Source organism: Dendropsophus ebraccatus, chromosome 13 (genome assembly GCF_027789765.1).
Source record: "Dendropsophus ebraccatus isolate aDenEbr1 chromosome 13, aDenEbr1.pat, whole genome shotgun sequence".
NCBI classification, from domain to species: Eukaryota; Metazoa; Chordata; class Amphibia; order Anura; family Hylidae; genus Dendropsophus; species Dendropsophus ebraccatus.
In genome coordinates this window covers 50,322,995-50,345,855 of record NC_091466.1, presented here as the reverse complement: position 1 = coordinate 50,345,855, position 22,861 = coordinate 50,322,995, and the positions used below count along the sequence as shown (strand labels likewise).

Here is a 22,861-nt window from a genome sequence, read left to right as displayed (position 1 = left end):
CTCCATGGGATAGAAGACTTTCTAGCAAGTTACTGAGTTATTCAGGCGTCAGGGAAACGTTTTCCGTTCTTGAGGATCGAGGGGAGTCAGAAATAGAACTTAATTTAACATGGAACTCTAATTGTCGATGACTGGATTGTGCTGTGAAATGGGGGGGAACCATTCTAAATTAAACCATAAGGTCAGGAAGGTGGCACCTCTGGAAAACAAGGACGTGTATGTATCCCCATCTACTACCACATCGGGAGTTAATGGATTCAACAACGCTTCTTCTTTCGGGACAATGGGTCATAAGGTTCCAATATCCGAACGTCAACTCCCACCGCTGAGAGAGACCCTGTATGGAAGAGGATCAATAGGTAAAGGACGGAGATTAACTGGTATATATATATAGAAATAACTATTGTACCTGACAGAGTGATATACTAATGTCTTATAATGAAGCAACCACTCAACAATGTTTTCATTTTGGGGAACCCCTTTACCTAGAAGAAGCTTTGTTGGGGTGGGCTGTTCGAGAAATCACTTTGCTACCTCTAATGCATAGAGCCGACCATACATTTCAGGTAAGTGTTGACCAAAAAGGATCTCTCCTGACCCTTTCACACACATGCACACTCAGCTCAACTAAGCCAGCAGAGGGGAGAACGCTGCCACTAGACACCTCTCTCGAAGAACATCTATCAGTTTCCTCAGGTAGTGGCTTATCCCCCCAAGAACATCAGATGCCTCAGGCTTATCGCCCCCCCCCCCCCCCCAAGAACATCAGGTGCCTGAAGCAGTGGCTTATCCCCCCAACAACATCAGATTCCTCTTGCAGTGGCTTATCCCTCCTGAGAACATCAGATGCCTTGGGTAGTGGCTTATCCCCGTGAGAACATCAGATGCCTTGGGTAGTGGCTTATCCCCGTGAGAACATCAGATGCCTTGGGTAGTGGCTTATCCCCGTGAGAACATCAGATGCCTCAGATAGTGGCTTATCCCCTGAGAATATCAGATGCCTCAGGTAGTGGCTTATCCCCTGAGAACATCAGAAGCCTCAGGTAGTGGCTTATCTCCTGTGAACATCAGATGCCTCAGGTAGTGGCTTATCCCATGAGAACATCAGATGCCTCAGGTAGTGGCTTATCCTGTAGCCCCCACCCCCCACCCTCCGGGAACGTCATATTTCTCAGGTAGCAGCTTATTCAACGAAAACATCAGGTGCCTTAGGTAGTGGCTTGTTTCTCCAAGAATAAAAGAATTGCGTTTGTCTGATCCCTTTCTGTCCCACAATCTGTCCTTGGGCAGAAAGTCGAGAGCCCCCTTATTCACATAAGCTGATTCTGCTTTAATGTGTTTAGCCAGCTTTACTGTCTTTTTTTAGGGGGGAGGAGGACCCCTAACCAACCAGGCTTTTGATTAATGCTAGGGTTCCAGGAAACCATTGCATGGAGGGGCTCGGCCTGACATACATAATTTTGAAGACCAGCAAAACAGCAAGATTTCCTGCCATATTTTTGCCATGTTACGAGCATCATGATGAGGTCATTGAGGGGAGGACGCACATTTTATTAGGACGTTTGGTTCACCCTTGCTTTACCCTTCTGTCTGCAGAGATTCTTTATCTAGATGCTCTAACACCAAAAAAAAAAACTCATCTAACAATAAATAACCAATATTGAAATAGTATGCCAGGAGGGACTAATAGATTGCACTTTCCTATAAGTGCTGTGAACATATGACATTCAGTGTCTGTGGAACGCCAGAGTCATTATGAGTTTTTACTTTTGTCGTTTGGAAATATAAAGTATTTAAAGGGGTATTCCTATTTTAACCCCTTAAGGACCGGGCCTGAAATGACCTTAAGGACCGGGCCAATTGTCACTTTGTCATAACTCTCGTATTTTTCCATCTACAGGGCCATATTTTTTTCAGTAACAGGTGTACTTTGTAATGGCATCTTTCAATCTGCCATAAAATGAATGACGGAACCCCAAAATATTATTTATGGGGTCAATTTGGGTAAAAAAAAATGCGATTCCGCAAATTCTGGGGGGTTCCGTGTTTATGTAATGCACTTTACGGTAAAACTGAAATTTTTTCTTTATTCTATAGGTCAGTCTGAACATGGCGATATGCATGGTTACTTGGTTTTGTAACGTTTCACTATTTGTATTAGCAGTAAAACACAACAATAGGTATATTTAAAATGGCCGTATTGCTCTATTGTACGGAGTCGTATGGGGTGTAATTTTTTGCACCACGATCTTTGTTTTTTATCAGTAACATTTTTTTTCTAGATCACACGTCCCTGAATTTTTTTACCGCTTTTTGTTCACCATGCGGGAACAATATTGCTTTATTTTAATTGATTGGATGATTACGTGCGCTATGGTATATTATATGTTAGTTTACTTTATTATTTTTATGTGTTTTACGTATAAAATGGGAAGGGGGGGGTGATTTTCACCTTTCTTGGGGGAGGGGCTATGGGACATTTTTTAAAACTTTTATTGATTTATTTTTTTTTTACAGTTTTTAAGTCCCCTTAGCGGACTTTTACATTCATACATTAGATTTCTCACACTGATCACTACTATGCCTGTACTATATACTAGGTTGATGCGTTCGCTTGAAAGTATACGATATACGGCCGCACAATGCACACTACATATGAGCTTACGGCCGGATCGTATGCGGGGCCGTGAAAAATTAACACGACCATTGTTTGAGGCTGGAAATGTTCCAACTCACGGCCGTGGATTTCCATGCGGTCCCGTACGGAGTACTTATTTCAGCCAAATTGAACTTGATTTTTCGATCCAAAAGGTTCTGTGTGGTTTACGGGGCTGGGCGAAGATTTCCAAGTAAATGACCTGCTTCAGATCGCTTCGAAACAAGCTAGGGAAGCATAACTGTACTACGGGCGTATGTTCGCGATTCGTACGCATCCGGCCGCATGTCTATTTTTCCCACGCCCGTAGTTTCAGCCGCACATGTACGGCGGCATACGAAATGTGGCCGGACTCCTACGCAGTGTGAACATAGCCTTAATGTGGGTTGTAGTCTAGTATAAAGAGATGTGTTTTCAGTTTACTTTAAGGGTGCGTTCACACCTACAGGATCTGCAGCAGATTTGTTCAGTTATTTAAATGAAATCTGCTGCAGAAAATCAGCTGCAGATCCTGTAGGTGTGAACGCACCATTAAAGGTCTTCATGGTGGATGAGAGCTGGATGTGTCGGGGTAGCAAGTTTCAGAGTATGGGGGAGGCTCAGCAATATCTTGGAGGCGGCTGTGTGAGGTACGAACAAGGAGGAGGACAGAAGAAGGTCATTGGAGGATTAAAGGTTGCGTGAGTGAAGGGATTGGCAGCGGAGAGAGATAGAGGCAGAGCGGGGGAAGAGGTGGATTAGTCGGCAGGAGAGTTAAGAATAGACTGAAGGGGAACAAGGGTGTTAGATGGAAGGCCAGAGAGGACAATGTTGCAGGAGTCTAAGCGGGAGATAATGAGAGCATCTGCCAGCACTTTTGTGGAGTCAGGGGTGAGAAAAGAGTGGATTCTGGAAATGTTTTTGAGGTGGGAGGTGGTGGTCATTGTCTGAATATGCGGTTTGAGAGACAGGGTAGAATCAAAGGTGACCCCAAGGCTGTAGACTTGTGGGACGGGGGATAGAGAGCAGCTATTGATTGTGATTGAGAGATTAGATGGATGGGTGGAGCGACATGGGGGAAAGATGATTAGTTCTGTTTTTTTCATCTTGTGTTTTAGAAAACGGGAGGAGAAGAAGGAAGATATAGTCAATATAAAGTGACTTCCAAATGGGACATCTCCATTAAATGGGTTTTCTGAGATCAGAATAACCTGTGCCAAGAGGGTAGGCATAAAACAATGAAAGACCTATTACTCCCCCGATGTACCCACCGTCAGCTCAGGTGCTTCCAAGCAGTGATGATTTTCCACATGACCATGGCAGCCAATCTCTAGCCTTGGCCGCCTACTGTAGGCCAGTGAGTGCAGAGGTCATGTGGGTTACTGGGCACGTCATTTCTTCAGTACCTTAGGTTGGCAGCACTGGTGAGGTGGGTGATCTTATTAGGTCTTTTAATGGTATTGATCTCGGTAATCGTACTGATCTCGGTAATCCTCTTGTAAGAGGATGTCTGCTTCAGATGTCAGGCCATTCCACACCTAGTTAAATCATTTACTTTCATTAATCAGAACGTTAGCCGGTGGAGATGGAGAGCGCAGCGGCCGGGTCATACGACGCACTGTTAATGTTTAGCATGGAGATGTTAATAATTAGGTCTTGGAACAATTACACGTTTGATGTTATTTGACTGGGACAAAAATATGCAGAGTAAAAAGATTTATTTAGTGTGTCCATATGCCAAAGTGATTTTTTATTTTTCACAAAAACTGTTGGGGTATGCAAGATGAGTATCACTGACAGGGAAATTGGCAAGTATGTCAGACGATAACAGGACAGTGTGCCAACCGAGGAAATATGCAAACATGACAGGGTATCTGAACGAATGCCAAATGAGCAATGTTGGCAGGAACTGGCCGAATGAAAAATGTTAGAAAATACACATGAGGTGCGAGGCTGTGAAGTGGTGGTAAAGTAAACATCACTATACAGATATAATATCCAGAGGGAGGCAAACGGGAAGCAGTCAGGTTTTTATATACAAGTTGAAGCTCCAGGACCCAATGGAAAATTTGCTTTAGGGTTTTCCCGTCAATCACCCATTATTCATTTATACAAGTCTCTTAAGGTTTTATGTACCAGGTGTGACTGAAACCACTGCAACCCATATAGTCCTGCCCCTGAGCTTAGAACAATCTCGATTTCTGGCATTGTGACGCTGTGCAGGACGAGGGTGCAGCTCAGGTTGCCCCTTAGGGTACTATTACACGGGCCGATGGGGGTCCGATAATAACTTTAAACGAGAGCTGATCTGCTAAATCGGCGCTCGTTTACTGGGCCTATAACACAACCCAATTATCGTTTAACATGGGCTGCAGGGACATCGTTATGTCCTTGAAGCCCTTGCTTAACTTTATGCTTTACCTATCCAGGCTGTAGGGCTCCTCTTGCGGTCTTCTTCTCCCGGGGTCCCACGTGCTCCAGCTTCAGAGCGGCCTGTCTCAGCTGACAGGCCGCTCAGTCAATCACTGGCCACGGTGGTCATGGCCAGTGATTGGCTGAGAGGTCTGTCAGCTGAGACTGGCCGCTCTGAAGCTAGAGAGCGTGGGACCCGGGGAGAAGACCGTAAAAGGAGCTGTGCAGCCTGGATAGGTAATGTATATCGCCAGCTGCCGGCTGCGCACTGCTATTACACGTAGCGATGCACCATCAGCACCCGACAATTATAGGTTCTAACCTATATCAACGATCAGCCGATGGGACTGATTCGGCTGATTATCGTTCCGTGTAATAGTACCCTTAGGCTGCAATCACACGTTCAGTGAGTTTCAAGGTCCGTGGATTATGTCCGCTATCTACCACCATGATCTGTGAAAAAACATCAGTTTAATATCCGTTTTGTATTTGTGTCTGTGTTTTTCATGAATCAGTTTAAAGCTTTTTAAAATTACACTGATTACATCACATGGATGTTCATGTGCAATCCGTAAAAAACACAGATCTCATAGGGGGAGATTTATCAAACTGGTGTAAAGTAGAATTGGCTTAGTTGCCCCTAGCAACCAATCAGATTCCAATTTTCATTCCTTACAGATTCTTTCAAAAATGAATGGTGGAATCTGATTGGTTGCTAGGGGCAACTAAAACAATTCTACTTTACAACAGTTTGATAAATCTCCCCCATAGACTTTTATGGGGGAATCTGTGCCATCATCTTGTCTGAATTATGTCATGAAACGAATTGTGGATCCAAGAAAAACGGACTGTGTGAATAGCCCAATAGAAAGCAACGGGTTTTAAAAGTGTCCATGATTACGGATTTGTGATAACGGACAACTTCACGGAATGTGTGAATGCAGCCTTACTCTGGATAGTGAAGGGTACTTGTCGTCAGGAACAAAGAGGGGTAAATAAGTCCATGGCTAGATAGGGCTTCTCATCCAGATTCTTGGCGTGCCTTTATCTCCATAGTTCCTTCCAGCTTAGAGATATAAGCTTTTTTGATAATATGTCAATGATGCCCAAGTGCCTAGAGGAAGTTCCCTGGGGACCCATAAGAATTTTCCAGAAAAACCAAGATATTCATAATCTTACAGACATATGGGGATGAGGATGAAAAAGGATCATGATTAGTGATAAGAAAGGTCAGCATTTGACTCCTGATTGCTGTAGAAGTTGGATGCCGCCTAGGGCTGCCAAGAAAACAGGGATACAGCCGATGTTTTCCAGGACTTCGTAGGGCGGAATCCAACTTTAACCCCTTCAAGACAGAGCCCTTTGATGCAAAAAAGTCCGGGTCAAATTAATGCAATGTTCCTTCCCGCCTTTTAAGAGCCATATTGCTTTTATTTTTCCACCTACAGGGCTGGTTGGGGTGTCGTTTTTTGCGCCATGATCTCTAGTTTTTGTTAATATCATATTAGTGTAACAGAAAAATTTTGATCGCTTTTTATGACATTTTTTCTGATATATAACTTTAAAAAATCAGCAATCCTGGTGTTTTATTTTGTTGTTGTTTACGTCGTTCACCGTGCGGGAAAAATAATGTAATATCTTAATAGATAGGACAATTCCACACGCTACGATATATAATATGTTTATTAATATGTATAGTAAAATGGGCAAGGGGGTATATTAAACTTTTATTGGTAGGGGGGTATAAGTTTTTTTTTTTAATACTTTTAAAAACTTTTTTTACTAAACTTTTTTTTTCCACTTTTTTTTCCATAGCATAGCATAGATCAGTGTTATCAGCGATCTATGCATAGAGCCTGCCTGAGAGCAGACTCTATGCATAGAACACCGAACTGACAGGATGGAGGTAAGAGGCTTACCCCCGCCCGTCGGTACATGCGATCAGCCATGCTTCGGGGTCTCGATATCTCAGTGACAGGTGCTTGTTCTGTCACTGAGTACCTTAAGGGTCCATTTACACAGAAAGATTATCTAACAGATTATCTGCCAAATATTTGAAGCCAAAGCCATGGATTTGAAAACAGGAGAAATTTCAGGCTTTTCTTTATGACCTGTTTTCTGTTTATAGTCTGTTCCTGGCTTTGGATTCAAATCTTTGGCAGATAATCTGTCAGATAATCTTTCTGTGTAAATGGACCCTTAAACGCTGCGATCGCTATAGCTCGTGGCGTTTAAGGGGTTAATGAGATGCAGCTACTCATTACCCTCAGCTCCCAGGACACTGATGTGTGTGGGACCGCTCTCAGTGCAGCGGTCCCGCACACATTAAAGCCCTTCAGTGTCAGGAACGTGCATATACTTTCCTGCTGCGCTTGGTATGTGCAGCAGGAACGTATATCTACGTATTGCTGACGTGAAGGGGTTAAGAATCAAATGTGGAACGTTTGGGTTCAGAGAATGTTGCTGAACCCGAACAGTTCGGCAAGTCCACTCAACACTAATCAACACTTTAAATTCTTAGAACTGAGTTTTACCATATTTTTTCTTCTCTTTCCTGAAAGTACCCAGGCCCCTCTCTTTTGATGTTCCTCTGGACAATGGAGACACTTCCAGCATTATTAAGAAGCACCCACCACGGAGGCTCCAAGTAAGCTGAATTTAACAGGCATCCTATGGAGTTGCTTGGAATTCATGTGTAGGTGATGCGTGTACTACACTATACATTTATTATTGTCAAGGATTTGTAAACACCTTTTCACCTTATGGATAAAGTGCACCAAGATGATAAATCTTATGGACAAAGTGTGTTCTCAAGCAAAAGCTTTACTGCACATTGTTTTTGCCACCAAAAATAAATAAAATTCCAGCTTTATCTACATTAGAAGAGTCAAAATCATTAAAGGACCCGCTCTAAAATAGTAAATCATGCAAAATGAACAGCAAGTGAGTTGGGCAAAAAATAGTGAAATGGAAAATAAATAAAATAAATCTGGCCCACTGTTTCAATGTTGTAGGTCCGCTAGTAGGTCACCAGCCTTTCAATTCAGATCAACTGGTGTCAGAAAGTTATATAGATTTGTAAATTACTTTTACTTAAAAATATTAAGTCTTCCAGTACTTATCAGCTGCTGTATGTGATGTATTCTTTCCAATCTGAAACAATGCTTTCTGCTGCCACCTCTGTCCATGTCAGAAACTGTCCAGAGCAGTAGCAAATCTCTCTTGCTCTTGACAGTTCCTGTCACAGACAGAGGTGGCAGCAGAGAGCACTGTGTCTGGACATACATAAGTACTGGAAGACTTGATAGACTGCATTCCCACGTTCCGTGAAGTTGTACGTGTGCACGGGCAATTTTACAGCCCATAGCTTTGTATTGAGCTATTCAGAAGTTCCATGATTGCACGGATCCTTAATCCGTGCCGTTATAAAATAGGACATGTCATTGCTCAAAACAGAAGCACGTAACAAATTCCCTATAGAAATCAATGAGATCTGTGTTTTTATGGATGAACATGGATTGTGATGTAATCAATGTAATTTAAAATGCTTTAAACAGATCCATGAAAAACCCAGACACAAATGCAAAACGGAAGACAACACGGACCGTTTTGCACGGATCACGGAGGTAGCTAGCAGACCACAATCATGGACCAGGAAAAACACTGAAAGTGTGAATGCAGCCTCTCTGCAGGACATACAGCAGCTGATAAGTACTGGAAGACGAGATTTTTATATAAAAGTAATTTACAAATCTAAAGCTTCACAAAACATGGAAAAACACAGGAGAGCAGTAACCTCTTAACACAGTCTTAGAAGAAAAACGCAGATAAATAGTTTTTACTACACAGTTTGTTTTAGGTTTTTCTAAGTTTAAAGTGTTTTTTTTGCTGTTTACCAATGTTAGGCATTTTAATGAGATAATAAGTACTGCCATCTAGTGGCCATAACCACATCCTGCATCTGTGCAGCTAAAAACAATTTAGTAAGTTGTTGCGAAGCCGGATTAACTATCCCCAGTAATAGCCCATGTGGCCATCGGGATCTATACATAGCCCTGTGGAGTTATGCCCTGGGTGTTACATTGCAATGATATGCAAAGTGGCTGCATTAATGTCCCTCCAGAAGCGTGGACCGACAAAATAAAATACGCCATTAACTCCTTTATAGCTCGGCCCAGCTAGACAGTGTTACAGATCATTGAGGATCCTTGCATGGAGCTAGCTGTAATGAAGCCTATGGCTGAGAAAATTTGGAGCCAAGTCAATTAAATGAGACATTTTACGTGGCGCCAATTCTACAAAGACTCTCTAATCGAACTCAATTCTGTGTAATACATAGCGTGGGAATTACATAAAAGGAGCAGGAGATACAGAGGTCTTTTCTGAAAGAACATCATTTACAAACAGATGGCGTCTTTTCACTTCAAAGTAAGAAGTGTTAATGATGTCGTGTGCGGTTTTGATATTCACCGTTGTACAAGGAATAAATCTGAATCGCTCATCACATTGGCATAAACTCAGAGTGCATTGTATACTGTATACAAATAGAAGGCAGCGCCACCTTAAAGGGGAAGTCAGCATTGCCACTCAGCTATAATAGGATACTTTACAATACTTGAGGTGTTGAGCTGCAATACCAGACACAACCTATGAACAAGAGTGGCGCTGTTTTTGGAAGAAAAAACCAGAGCAATTTTTAAATCTTGGACAATAAGAATTTGTCAGCTCATTTGTCTGCTTTGTAAATTCATGCATCCTTGATTAAAAAAAATAACAATCCTGAAAGATTGTATGTTAGATTCCTCCTAGCAAATGTATTAATACATAGACAGCTGATAGTTACAATGTGTCCCTACATCGCCTGGCGCAGAAATGGTTATACCCAGGTATATAGTTTATTCAGTCAAGAGGGCCCCCCCCTGTCCAACCACTGATGTGTGACAGCTTTCTACAGCAGTAATAATATGTATAGGGAGAAAGCTGTTATTCAGCAGTGGGAGAGCAGTGGGAGAGTCAGAGGTCATGCAAATGTTGGACTCCAAGTTCTCTAAAACCACAGCAGGAAAACATAGACAAATCAAATTTTTTTTATGAAAAAAAGCTTCAATCACTGTATTTGACACTATTGCATGCCACTTACAGTGCACCTAACACTACTGCCTTTCACCCTCTGTGCACCTGAAACTACTGCCTGCCACCTTCAGTGCACCTGACACTACTGCCTGCCACCCTCAGTGCACCTGACACTACTGCCTGCCACCCTCAGTGCACCTGACACTACTGCCTGCCACCCTCAGTGCACCTGACACTACTGCCTGCCACCCTCAGTGCACCTGACACTACTGCCTGCCACCCTCAGTGCATCTGACACTACTGCCTGCCACCCTCAGTGTATCTGACACCACTGCCTGCCACCCTCAGTGCACCTGACACTACTGCCTGCCACCCTCAGTGCACCTGACACTACTGCATGCCACCATCAGTGCACCTGACACTACTGCCTGCCACCCTCAGTGCACCTGACACTACTGCATGCCACCCTCTGTGCACCTGACATTACTGCCTGCCACCCTCAGTGCACCTGACACTATTGCATGCCACCTTCAGTGCACCTGACACTCCTGCCTGCCACCCTCAGTGCACCTGACACTACTGCCTGCCACCCTCTGTGCACCTGACACTACTGCACGCTACCCTCAGTGCACCTGACACTACTGCCTGCCACCCTCAGTGTATCTGATACTACTGCATGCCACATTCAGTGCATCTGACACTACTGCATGCCCCCTCAGTGCACCTGACACTACTGCCTTCCACGCTCAGTGCACCTGACACTACTGCCTGCCCCCCTCACGGCACCTAACACTACTGCCTGCCAGCCTCAGTGTATCTGACACCACTGCCTGCCACCCTCAGTGCACCTGACACTACTGCCGGCCACCTTCAGTGCACCTGACACTACTGCCTGCCACCCTCAGTGTATCTGACACCACTGCCTGCCACCCTCTGTGCACCTGACACTACTGCCTGCCACCCTCTGTGCACCTGACACTACTGCCTACCACCCTCAGTGCACCTGACACTACTGCATGCCACCCTCTGTGCACCTGACACTACTGCTTGCCACGGTCAGTGCACCTGACACTACTGCCTGCCACCCTCAGTGCACCTGACACTACTGCATGCCACCCTCTGTGCACCTGACACTACTGCCTGCCACCCTCAGTGCACCTGACACTACTGCCTGCCACCTTCAGTGCACCTGACACTACTGCATGCCACATTCAGTGCATCTGACACTACTGCCTCCCACGCTCAGTGCACCTGACACTACTGCCTGCCCCCCTCACGACACCTAACACTACTGCCTGCCAGCCTCAGTGTATCTGACACCACTGCCTGCCACCCTTAGTGCACCTGACACTACTGCATGCCACCCTCTGTGCACCTGACACTACTGCCTGCCACGGTCAGTGCACCTGACACTACTACCTGCCACCCTCAGTGCACCTGACACTACTGCATGCCACCTTCAGTGCACCTGACACTACTGCCTGCCACCTTCAGTGCACCTGACACTACTGCATGCCACCCTCTGTGCACCTGACACTACTGCCTGCCACCCTCAGTGCACCTGACACTACTGCATGCCACCCTCAGTGCACCTGACACTACTGCCTGCCACCTTCAGTGCACCTGACACTACTGCATGCCACATTCAGTGCATCTGACACTACTGCCTCCCACGCTCAGTGCACCTGACACTACTGCCTGCCCCCCTCACGACACCTAACACTACTGCCTGCCAGCCTCAGTGTATCTGACACCACTGCCTGCCACCCTTAGTGCACCTGACACTACTGCATGCCACCCTCTGTGCACCTGACACTACTGCCTGCCACAGTCAGTGCACCTGACACTACTACCTGCCACCCTCAGTGCACCTGACACTACTGCCTGCCACCCTCAGTGTATCTGATACTACTGCATGCCACATTCAGTGCATCTGACACTACTGTCTTCCACACTTAGTGCACCTGATACTACTGCATGCCCCCTCAGTTCACCTGACACTACCGTCTCCCACCCTCAGTGTACCTGACACTACTGCCTGCCACCCTCAGTCTACCTGACACTACTGCCTCCCACCTTCAGTGCACCTGACACTACTGCCTGCCACACTTAGTGCACCTGATACTACTGCATGCCACCTTTAGTGCATCTGACACTAATGCATGCCCCCTCAGTTCACCTGACACTACCGTCTCCCACCCTCAGTGTACCTGACACTACTGCCTGCCACCCTCAGTCTACCTGACACTACTGCCTCCCACCTTCAGTGCACCTGACACTACTGCCTGCCACCCTCAGTGTATCTGCCACTACTGTCTGCCACCCTCAATCTACCAAGGATGGGTACTTGAGACTCCATGTTATTGGGATTAGTGGGGGTATATACAGCTGAGATGTATCCAGAAGAAATACCCTTCACATATACATATCTTCTCACTGTATTTTAATTATCTGTCCCATACCATTTCCCTGCAGAGACTGGAACCAGCAGTTCTGCCTTCACTATTAGCTTCTGAAATTATGACAAAGCAAGAAGCTGCTGCTGCGCGAAAGGAGCAGGTGGGTATTTTCATGTCTTTCTCCTATGGCGTCGCAGTGTGCCCGGCCTCTTTAGTTACACTTGGAGACCATATAGTCACATGTTATTGAGCTGTAGGAACTCCATGGGAAGCTGCATGGTGCTCCACTAATGGGATAATACATCTGCAATAGGACATGACTGTGCCCAGTCTGTGGGGATATTATAGCTCTATACATTATATACTGCTAATATGCATGTGATCTGCATACAGATCAGTCCTTAGCAGTGTATGACCTGTGCAGCAACATAGGAGGGCATCATCCCTCCCTAGTAAAGGGGACTCAAGTAGAAACCCAAGAGGAGAGAGGTTTTATCTGGGGACGGGGGTATTATATTTGGAAAGGGAATTCTGTAATTCCTTAGAGGAGGATAATATCTAGGAGGATAAAGAGAGAAGATTGTTACACCTGGAGAGGAGATGTAGATGACACCTGAAGCAAGGAAGTAGATGGTATTTGGGATAAAGTAGGCCTAAATTATGTTTTAGAGGAAAGAATGGTTTTGTGGGTGAGCGCCCCCCCCCCTTCTATGGTGATTGTCTTTTTTATAGTGACTACCCCCTATAGCAACAATATAGTAATTACAGTACAGTTACATCTAGTGATTCACAGGTGAGGTCTTCTTGTCTCGTCAAGTCTTTCTCTTTTCTTTCTCAATATGGCTGAGACCAACATGAAGTCTTCTTCCAGCCATCACTCCTCTTCACAGAACCTGTTGGACAGACATATTAGGCTTCACACTTTTCCAACACCAACCTCATCATTTTCCCTCCCTATTGGTAATAATGCACCCCTTGGTAGGTAGGTGCCCATCAGGAAGAGAGTTGGCACAAGTAGATATAAAGTTGTCCCCAGTAGGTATAGTTGCCCACCAGTAGGTAGTTGTCTCCTATAGGTATAGAGTTGTCCCCAATTAGGTAAAGTTGTCCAACTGTTTGTATAGCTGCCCCCATTAAGTATAGCTGTCCCCCTGTCTGTATAGCTACCAACAGTATGTATAGTTGACCCAAGTAAGTAGAGCTGTTCCCCAGTAGGTAGAGTGTTGTCCCCCTGTAGGTAAAGTTGTCCCCTTGTAGGTATAGAAACCCCCTAGTTGGTAAAGTATTGTCCCACTGTAAGTATTGTCCCCCTATAGGTATATTTACCCCCCAGTACATACAGCGTTTTCCCCAGTAGGTATAAATGCTCCCCACGAGGTAGCGTTTTGTACCTCTGTATTTATAGTATGGCCCCAGTAGGTAAAGTTGATGCTCCGTACGTACAGGTGCCCCCTATTGTCCCCCTATTGTTATATCTATCCCTCAGTATGTACAGCATTTTCTCCAGTAGGTATTGTTGATTCCCCATGGATACAGGTGCCTCCCCCCCAGAATGTAGAGAATTATCCCTCGAAGGTATATTTATCCCCCAGTATGTACAGGCTTTTTCATCAGTAGGTATAGTTGATTCTCCATGGGTACAGGTGACTCCCCCCCCCCCCCCCCAGTATGTACAGCATTATCCCTCGAAGGTATATTTATCCCACAGTATGTACAGGCTTTTTCCCCAGTAGGTATAGTTGCTCCCCAGGAGGTAGCATGTTGTACCTCTGTAGATATAGTGCACCCCCTAGTAGGTATAGTTGATCCTCTGTAGGTATAGCTGCCGCAATAGGTTTAGTGTTATCCCCCTGCTGCCTGAGCCATGATTCTCATTCCGCCCCATGGCAGATGTGGCTCTGATACAGTTGTCTAAATAATCACACGTTATATATTAATAGCACCTCCATACACTGCATAGAATTATATACCAAGCAGTGCCCATATAGCAGTGCTAAACAGTGACCAAACAATAGCCATAAAGCAATGCTATCCAATGTCTCCATAATACCATTACACGAAGGCTGCTGAACGGCAGAGCCTGGTGTGACTGTACAGATCACACAGCCCTATGATCAGATGCAGCATTGTACAAATATGTAAATTTCTCTTATGCAGTCCTAGCTATTATGGTTAATATCTTGCATTTCCAGAACCATCCATAGACCTGACTTGCCCCGGGTGGTAAAATATTCACAGAAAATGTATTTCTGTCTGTTTTGCATATTTGGCATTAATAATGTAATATTTACTGATTAGCTTTGTCTGGAGCAGCGGGTGAGGAGTGAGACATTGCACTATATTAGACATCAACATCTGTTGTATAACGGCTCCTAGCTCTAGATCAAGGTTATATTTCTGTAGATGCAGTTATAAAGCGTCACCAACCTACACACTGCACAGAGTACAATGACGCCTAAGGTACATTCAGTGCAGTAAGGTGGATAGACACAAGGAACGTTGCCAGAGTGATCGGGTAAATTACTATGATTTGTATTTGTTCGATGCACGCTCCAGCTCGACTAGCTATACATAAAAATTGATATGTTTGTAAGTTTAAAAGTATGAAAGGACTAAAAATATAAAATGAATAAAGCCAAAACACTTTATACCCCTTCCCTCATGCCCACATGCCATGTGTACTGCACTGTGCAATAATGGCAGATTGCTTCATTAACATCTGTGTTTCAGTGCCCAATAAAAAACGACAAGTCCCAAAAACATCTGTCCGCTCAGGTAGCCCACTTAAAGGGGTACTCCGGCGCTGATAAAAAAAAAAACAATCAGTCATAAACATAGTTTTTACACTTACCATCCCTCCAGAGTCTGTCTCTGTTTGGATTTCCCACTGTTTGCAAGTCCCCGAAGCTCCAGTTGGTGGCTTAATTTTTTCTTTACTTCCTGGTTTGGGCTTTCCCATGATGCACTTTGTCTCCTGTGATGTCTAACTGACTCTGTAAAACTGTTAGATGGCTTGCAGCTTGCTCAGCCAATCAGAGCTTAGCAACCTGTGTCATATGACAAAGGGAGGCTGGCCTAAGAGGGCTTAGACCTGCCTCCCTCTTGATGATGTCATTGCTCTGCCACAGAGCAGCCTGGGGTCAACAGTCATTAGGTAAGAATGAGTTTACTTCACTTCCTGGTGGTGGATTGAGGGGGGGGGGGAGATAGGGAAGGGGGCAGATAGGTGATTGAAGCATATTACAGAGTTATATAACTTTGTAATGTGTCTCAATTACTGGGGAAAAGCTTTTTGCTGGAGTACCCCTTTAACTGTTAGCCTCTGCAGATGTTTTTTTCTAGTGTCAAAGCCGCAGTGATTCAATAACTTTTCAATGTTCATTTGTGAACTCATTGCTTTGTAATATTTAGTACTAGGATAACCCCCTTTAAAGGAATTCCTACTGTGTGTTAAAATACTCCAGCGGAAAAAAAAAACACCAAAAATTTTTAAAATCAACTGGTGCCAGAAAGTGCCTGAGATTTGTAATTTATTTCTATTTAAATGTATCCTTCTACAATGCACGGCTATTCTGGGAAATCCTGGGAAGTCTGCTCAGCCCAGTCCAGGGACCTCGTACTACCCTCACAGGACGGGTATCTTGACACTGTAGGGCATAAGGCGGTCAGATCAAGGTTATCTATACGAGAGTATGAGTATCTTCTTCACTACTATTGCTTCAGAGTACACAGCTACATTGGACAGGACCCTCAAGATGCTCCTTTACTCTACTTGCCGCTTGTATACAAACTACTTCTACTACCTCTCACCTGCAGTTGCCAAAGTACTACTGTATTGCACTGAAGACCGTTAAGCTGTTGGACTCTGATCTGTTCTTGCTGCACCCACATTTATATGCCAGGCTTACACTTAAGTTATCTGAACTCTGGGAAGCAGCGCCCATTTGCCCAGTTCAACACCACTCCAGGGTGCTATGACAACCCTATGTGCTATGAGTAACCCTACACCTACAAAGCTGCCACAACATCCCACAAGCTATCTTGACAAACGTGGCCTGGCGTTTCGCACACCAGCTATGTCACTAGAGTAGTGGGAAGATTTGAATAGGTTTGGAGCTCCCGGCGTCATAACGATACATGACATCCATTATCTACGAAGCATGTGCATGCGCCCTTAGACAACAAACCAGAAAGTAGTGCAATAATTATGTAAGGCATATACATTCCAGTACATTCTATGTAACATGTTATCACTAGATTAGAGGCATGTACAGGCATGGGCGTTTACCTGGTAGGATAAAGTATTGCTTATACCGCAGGGCGTGGGTTAAGGGATTCCTTTACTTTCCCATAAAGTTGTATAGAGCATTACACATATGCTTAAAGGGGTTATCCAGCGCTACAAGAACATGGCCACTTTTCCCCCTCTCTTGTCTCCAGATTGGGTGGGGTTTGGAACTCAGTTCCCTTGAAGAAAATGGAGCTTAATTGCAAACTACACCTGAACTGGAGGCAAGAGGGGGAAAAGTGGCCATGTTTTTGTAGCGCTGGATAACCCCTTTAACTACAAATGGGGAGTAGGAGGTTCTAACTATCATTGTTGTAAATGAAAAAGTAAATGTCTTTTTCTCTGTTCCCTAAATATAGGAGCTAGAAAAAAAAGTTATCACCACAAAAAACTCATCAGGAAGGAGGCAGCATATTCACAAGATGCAGATGCAAGAATTAAACCGCAAGAGAGAACAGGTAGGAGAGTCCAAGTATGGATTACCTGATGCACTGGCTTAAAGGGGAAATTCAGTTTTACAAAGACATGGCCACTTTCTTCCAGAGACAGCACCACTCTTGTCTCCAGTTCAGGTGTGGTTTGCAATTAAGCTCCATTCACTTCAACGGAACTGAGTTCCAAAACCAGAGTCATGTTGTCTCTGGAAGAAAGTGGCCATGTTTTTGTAGCACTGGATAACCCCTTTAAACATTCAGAAACCTACCTTACCTTCTTTGGTCCTTTACTGGTCCAACCTCTGGTTCAGTTTAGATACAACTTTTGTTTCTTCGTTCTAAAACCACCTTGTTTTTCATTTTGGTTGTCTTCTAGCTTAAATTTATACTGATATTTGTTTTTGAGAATTTTTTGCCCCATTATGGCATCACAAACCAACATTTCTTGGTAGAACTGAAGTATCTTTGATAGGCCTAGCTTAGCAGTTGTACATCAGGCTGAAAAGAAAAAGAAAAAAAAAATGATACAATAACACTCCACTCCTAACCACCTGCTAGAGTAAGGCTACTCAACTAATTTTAGTTAAGTTCCGCTTATCTGGGTCTGCTTCAGGTGAGGCCCGAGAAGAACATTTCCAGTAAAGGTATTGTCTAGTTAACTTTTCAGAAGCTTTTTAGATCGAGTACCATGTGGTGCTCAAGTAAATATGATAGTCTCCTCCCAGCATGTTTGGCGTCTTTACTTAGCCAATAAACATTGGAAAGGGGCCATGTTGGCTGCAAGCATAGCAGTAATTAGTCAGCGGCATCAGGTGACCTGCGTGTATATAGACCCAGGTCACCTGATGCTCAACTCACTTGCGGTCTGTTCAGGGGCGGATTAACTTTACCATAGGCCCCGGGCTGTTCACCAAGCCTGGGCCCCCCCCCCCACACTCCACTATAACTATAGCAGCACTAGCTCATAATATGGGATAGACAATGTCATAATGCTCTGATCTGTGCAAAATTGCGGTAAAAAAGCTGTGATTTTTTGCAAACCATGGCACAACTGTAGCCAAGAGACAATACACCACTGAGTATGAGTCTTTTTGGATGGCCATGGGCCCCCCAGGAGCTCAGGGCCCCGGGCTACCGACCGAAACTACCTATTATAATCCGCTACTGGGTCTGTTAGAGGAGAGCTGCTGGAGCAGTGAAAGAGCAGGTGTAGGGCTTAGTGTTGTTAGTTAGGGAAGTTAGCTTACATAGACACCCAACAGTACTTTTCAGAACTAGTAGTCTGTCAGTGTGACTGAAAAAGAATAACATATTCCATACACTTGTGTCCTGAGAGCTGCTGGAGCAGGGACAGAGCAAGTGGGGGGCCAAGTGTGCCTAGCTAGGTACTGGACTTAAGCTTTTAAAAAAAAAAAAAAATAAGCACCTAATAGCATAAATCTACATAAATCCTGATTGCACAGAGCCTGTCCGTGCAAAAACTTTGAAACCTACTCCAGCTCAGAGCTGGCGTAGGTTTCAGTGTCCTTTTTCTGCCGGATAAATGCGGTGCACGAGGAGGCCGCCCCCCCTTCTCCTCCCCACTGACGGAAGTGGCGCAGATGGGGCAGATACGAATAAAATGTTTGCACAAATACCCTTTGCGAATATTTTTATGCCAATCTGCCCCATCTGCACCAAAAAAGGCATTTTTGCCTTTTGATACATGTCCCCCTATGTGCCATGTCTTTAGGGAATAGCAGAAGCCATGCCAGGAGGTGTTATAGGAGTAATGCCAGGAGGTGTTCCAGGAGTAATACCAGGAGATGTTATAGAAGTAATGCCAGGAGTGGAGGAGTTGAAGGAATAATGTCAGGAGATGCTGTAGGAGTAATGCCAGGAGATGTTCAGGAGCAATACCAGGAGGTGATGAAGGAGTAATATTAGGAGGTGTTGTGGGAGTAATGCCAGGAGGTATTGTATAAGTAATACCAGGAGGTGTTGCAGGGGTAATACCAGAAGGTATTTTAGGAATGTTAGGAGGTGTTATAAGGGTAATGCCAGGAGGTGTTGCAGGAGTAATACCAGGAGGTGATGCGAGAGTAGCTTTGTGGCCCCTGACTTGGCACTAGTAGTTTATTGGTTCTAAGCACAGCTCTTAGTCCTGCAGCACAGGCTGATCTGCAATATTGCCCCCTCTCTCATACAATGGCCAGGGAGTCTCTAATGTATCCATGCATGCTCCTGCTGCTGTGCCAGTTCCATTTTTGTGGTGTTTCCATCACTTTCTGTGGTTTTCAGGTGCACCAAACACCCTCTCTGACGAATAGGAGGCCTTTGAAAAAATGGTCCCATTCAATTTAATGGGGTTAGTGAGGGTCCATTTATACAGAAAGATTATCTGACAGTTTAGCTGCCAAAGATTTGAAGCCAAAGCCAGAAATAGACTATAAAAAGAGATCAGGTCATAAAGGGAAGTCTGAGATTTCTCCTCTTTTCAAATCCATTCCTGGCTTTGGCTTCAAATCTTTGTCAGATAATCTGTCAGATAATCTTTCTGTGTAAATGGACCCTCACTGAAATCCAGCACTTCCAGCATCAGAAAATGCTCAACTCGAATAAAAAGCATTGGAGCATTTTAGTACTCGCTCATCTCTGAACTATATTCCACCATGTTTACTAACTTGGTGCACTTGCACAGCTGTGCAGGTCCACACCTCCTGTCTCTCTGGTATATCTGCCCTTGGATTAGGGGCTGCTTTTCTATTAAACAAAAATATTGCAACAACTGAATTAAATAAACACATGCTGACACCCAGGACCTTGAGGGGGCGGTGCATAGTAGCTTCTGTCCTGGGTGTGTTTTGAATTCTTGCATTATGCTCCGCCCCTGAGGTTCTGCATTAATGGCCCTTACTGCTCTACTGGTGGAAAAAGGGAGAACCAACAATGGTTGTCTAGCCAACTAGAAGAGCTTTGGAGAGATGTCAGTGGATGACCTGCTTTATATTTTACTTACTTTAACTCAAATCCAATGCCCACATACAGTGGATCTATATTATGTTTTTTTTTGTTTTTTTTTTATATTTTGTCGGCACTCACTCTTCCCAAGTGGGATCTTCTCTCTTAATTTTATCTATATTGTTTTCTATTACCTCCACAGATGAATCATTTGCAGGGAGAAGTGAAAAGGAACATCCACAGGGAAACCAAGATCAATAAACACAAAATGAAGGAAATCAAGGCTAAGAAAGTGAGAGAAAATGCAATGAAATGTCGTGAAGATGAAGATTTCCTTCCTGTGGAACATGATGAAACTTTTAATGTGGATAATGGTGAGATTTACACCAATAAAAAAAATGTGTGTTAAAGAAATCAGAAAGGAAATATTTAATTTCTGATACCTTTTCCTATATTTTATCTTTTGCTTCTTATTTCAGCCAACACATGGCACTGGAATATTCAAAAACTCAGTTCCAGCCCCCATGGTCCTCAGGGGAAAGGCAAGTTAGAGATGTGGTTTCAGCCTCACTATGATGGAAGTGAGTCCAACTACGACAGCTCCAGTACAGATTCATTAGACAGTTGGATAAGAGAAGATGCTAAGAGTTGCCGAAGGCAAGCCACCTTATTTCGTACACGGACTGAAAAAATTCCCACATTTGATGAGTTTTTTGATTGTGAATTTTAAAACTATTCTTCACTTCAAAGTATAAGTCATACACAGTGTCATTCCTTGGGGGGCCTCAGGGGGCAGTGCATGACAGAGCCTCACAGTACACTATAAAGTATCTGTAGGACAGCACCCCCATAGGCCCTGACTAATGTTGCTTTAAGCACTTATATGTTCCCTTCTATGTATTTTTGGATTCTCTTTCGACCACTACAAATCTCCTTATGACCAGAAAAATATAAGGGGAGTGTAGAGCCTAAATAATTTACCTACATATTTTTGCTTTTTATTTTATCCTTGAGTATTTGGCAAACTGGATGGCATACTGAACTGAATCTGACCTATTATATTGAGCTTACTGAGTTTATGACTTGCATGTAGTTTATACATTGTTTATATCAGCTTCCTGGGTCTTTTCCAATTGGCCAAGTTGTCTGATCTGAAGAACACAATTAATTTTACCTTATACTAAACTTCCGGTTCCTCACTTTAGAAAGCCCATTGTGGTGCCCATATGGATAGTTGGAGTGGTCCAGGGCAACTTAGGGGAGGAGTCCTACTGGTAAAGTCTCTAGTGTGGTCCTAGGAGCTCACCCTGGGACTTTGTAAATGAGGGTCTGCAGAACAGTAGGAAGTCCTTGTATTGTGACGTTATGACAAATACCTGCATTGTGCTTATTTTTGTAAACATTGCAGTATCCTTTTACTTATAATAATAATCAATATGGATCCATTCATTTCTACAGTGTTTTTAGCTCCGTGTTTTTGCAGCCGAAAAAACACTGTACGTGTAAATAGACTCTATTCACACCTGGAAAAAAAAGGGATAATTTAAGGCCCTATTACACTAAGAGATAACTAGCCATACCTGGCCAATTACTGGCCATTGCATCCGATAATAGTTTGGTGTAATAGCGCATGTTGATAGCCCACAATTAGCCAACATGCACAATGTCAGCTAATTGTAGTCTTTCAGCATGTTGAAATGGGTCAGTCATGACAGCAATGGTCTGCTGCTTGTCGCACCATGTTAGGGTATGTGCACACTGAGGAATCTGTTCGGTACACCCGCGCAGATACTTCCGCTCGCCCCCATGGGTCTCCACCCATGCCATAGACCCCATTCTATGGTCAGGTGGATTCCGTCATCCGCCCAGAGAATGAACAGGTTCTTTTTTTGGATGGATGACAGAATCCGCCCAACCATAGAATGGAGACTATGGCATGGGTGGAGGTGCGTGCGGACAATCTGCACGGATTTCTTAGTGTGCACATACCCAAAGAGGAGCGGCGGCAGAAGACTCCAATGGGCCACTCAGACAATCTAAGGATCATCCAGGCAGCCCCTCCTCCAGCTCTCCGCTTCTTCCCTCTCGCTATCTATATGTATAATGGTACAGGCAGCAAGCAGGGAACAAGAAGGAAGCTAAAGGGACCTTTAGTCATGCTGCTTGTACCATATTCTGTGCAATGGTCATTGTGTCCATCACATGACCAGGAAAGGTTTTTATCCACTGAAATTAATAAGAGCAAAGATCTTGAAAAACACGTGGAACCGATACAAGTAAAGTATAAGTATAAAGTAAAAATGTGCACACACAAAATAATAATAATAATAATAATTTGCTTAAAGTGTATATCCCTTTAAATATTGATGCATTAAACAGCCGCCTGTATGACAGTATTATACTTCTCTGCCGAGATGAACCAGATGCGCAAACAAGAAATCCATTAACGTCCTTGTCTCCTCAACATTAATCTTTATGTGTACAGAAGTATATTAACGCTCAGAAGTAGCGCCTGGAGCCGTACGAAATATAAAAATAAATAAAAGTGCCTTTATTGTGTTCCCATCTAGTGAATATAATACCCATTAGGCTATGTGGGAAGCGAAGATTAATACACCTCCACCGGCCCCATCAAAGTGTGTATAGAACAAAGGCCTGGAGCGCCAATAATGTAATCAAA

The 22,861-nt window shown here is 44.0% G+C and overlaps 1 protein-coding gene across 2 annotated transcripts; it reads left to right on the top strand.

The window, feature by feature from the left end:
• On the top strand, nt 1-20,936 carry CCDC198 (coiled-coil domain containing 198). 2 transcript variants are annotated; one of them, XM_069949754.1, is made up of 6 exons: nt 1-359; nt 7,609-7,694; nt 12,596-12,679; nt 17,167-17,265; nt 20,384-20,555; nt 20,661-20,936. In XM_069949754.1, the coding sequence occupies exons 1-6, from the start codon at nt 128-130 to the stop codon at nt 20,909-20,911; spliced, it is 924 nt and encodes a 307-aa protein (XP_069805855.1). In that variant the 5' UTR covers nt 1-127; the 3' UTR covers nt 20,912-20,936. The 2 variants fall into 2 exon arrangements, with proteins under 2 accessions (XP_069805855.1, XP_069805856.1); XM_069949755.1 differs by lacking the exon at nt 12,596-12,679.
• The last annotated feature ends 1,925 nt before the right edge of the window (nt 20,937-22,861 follow it).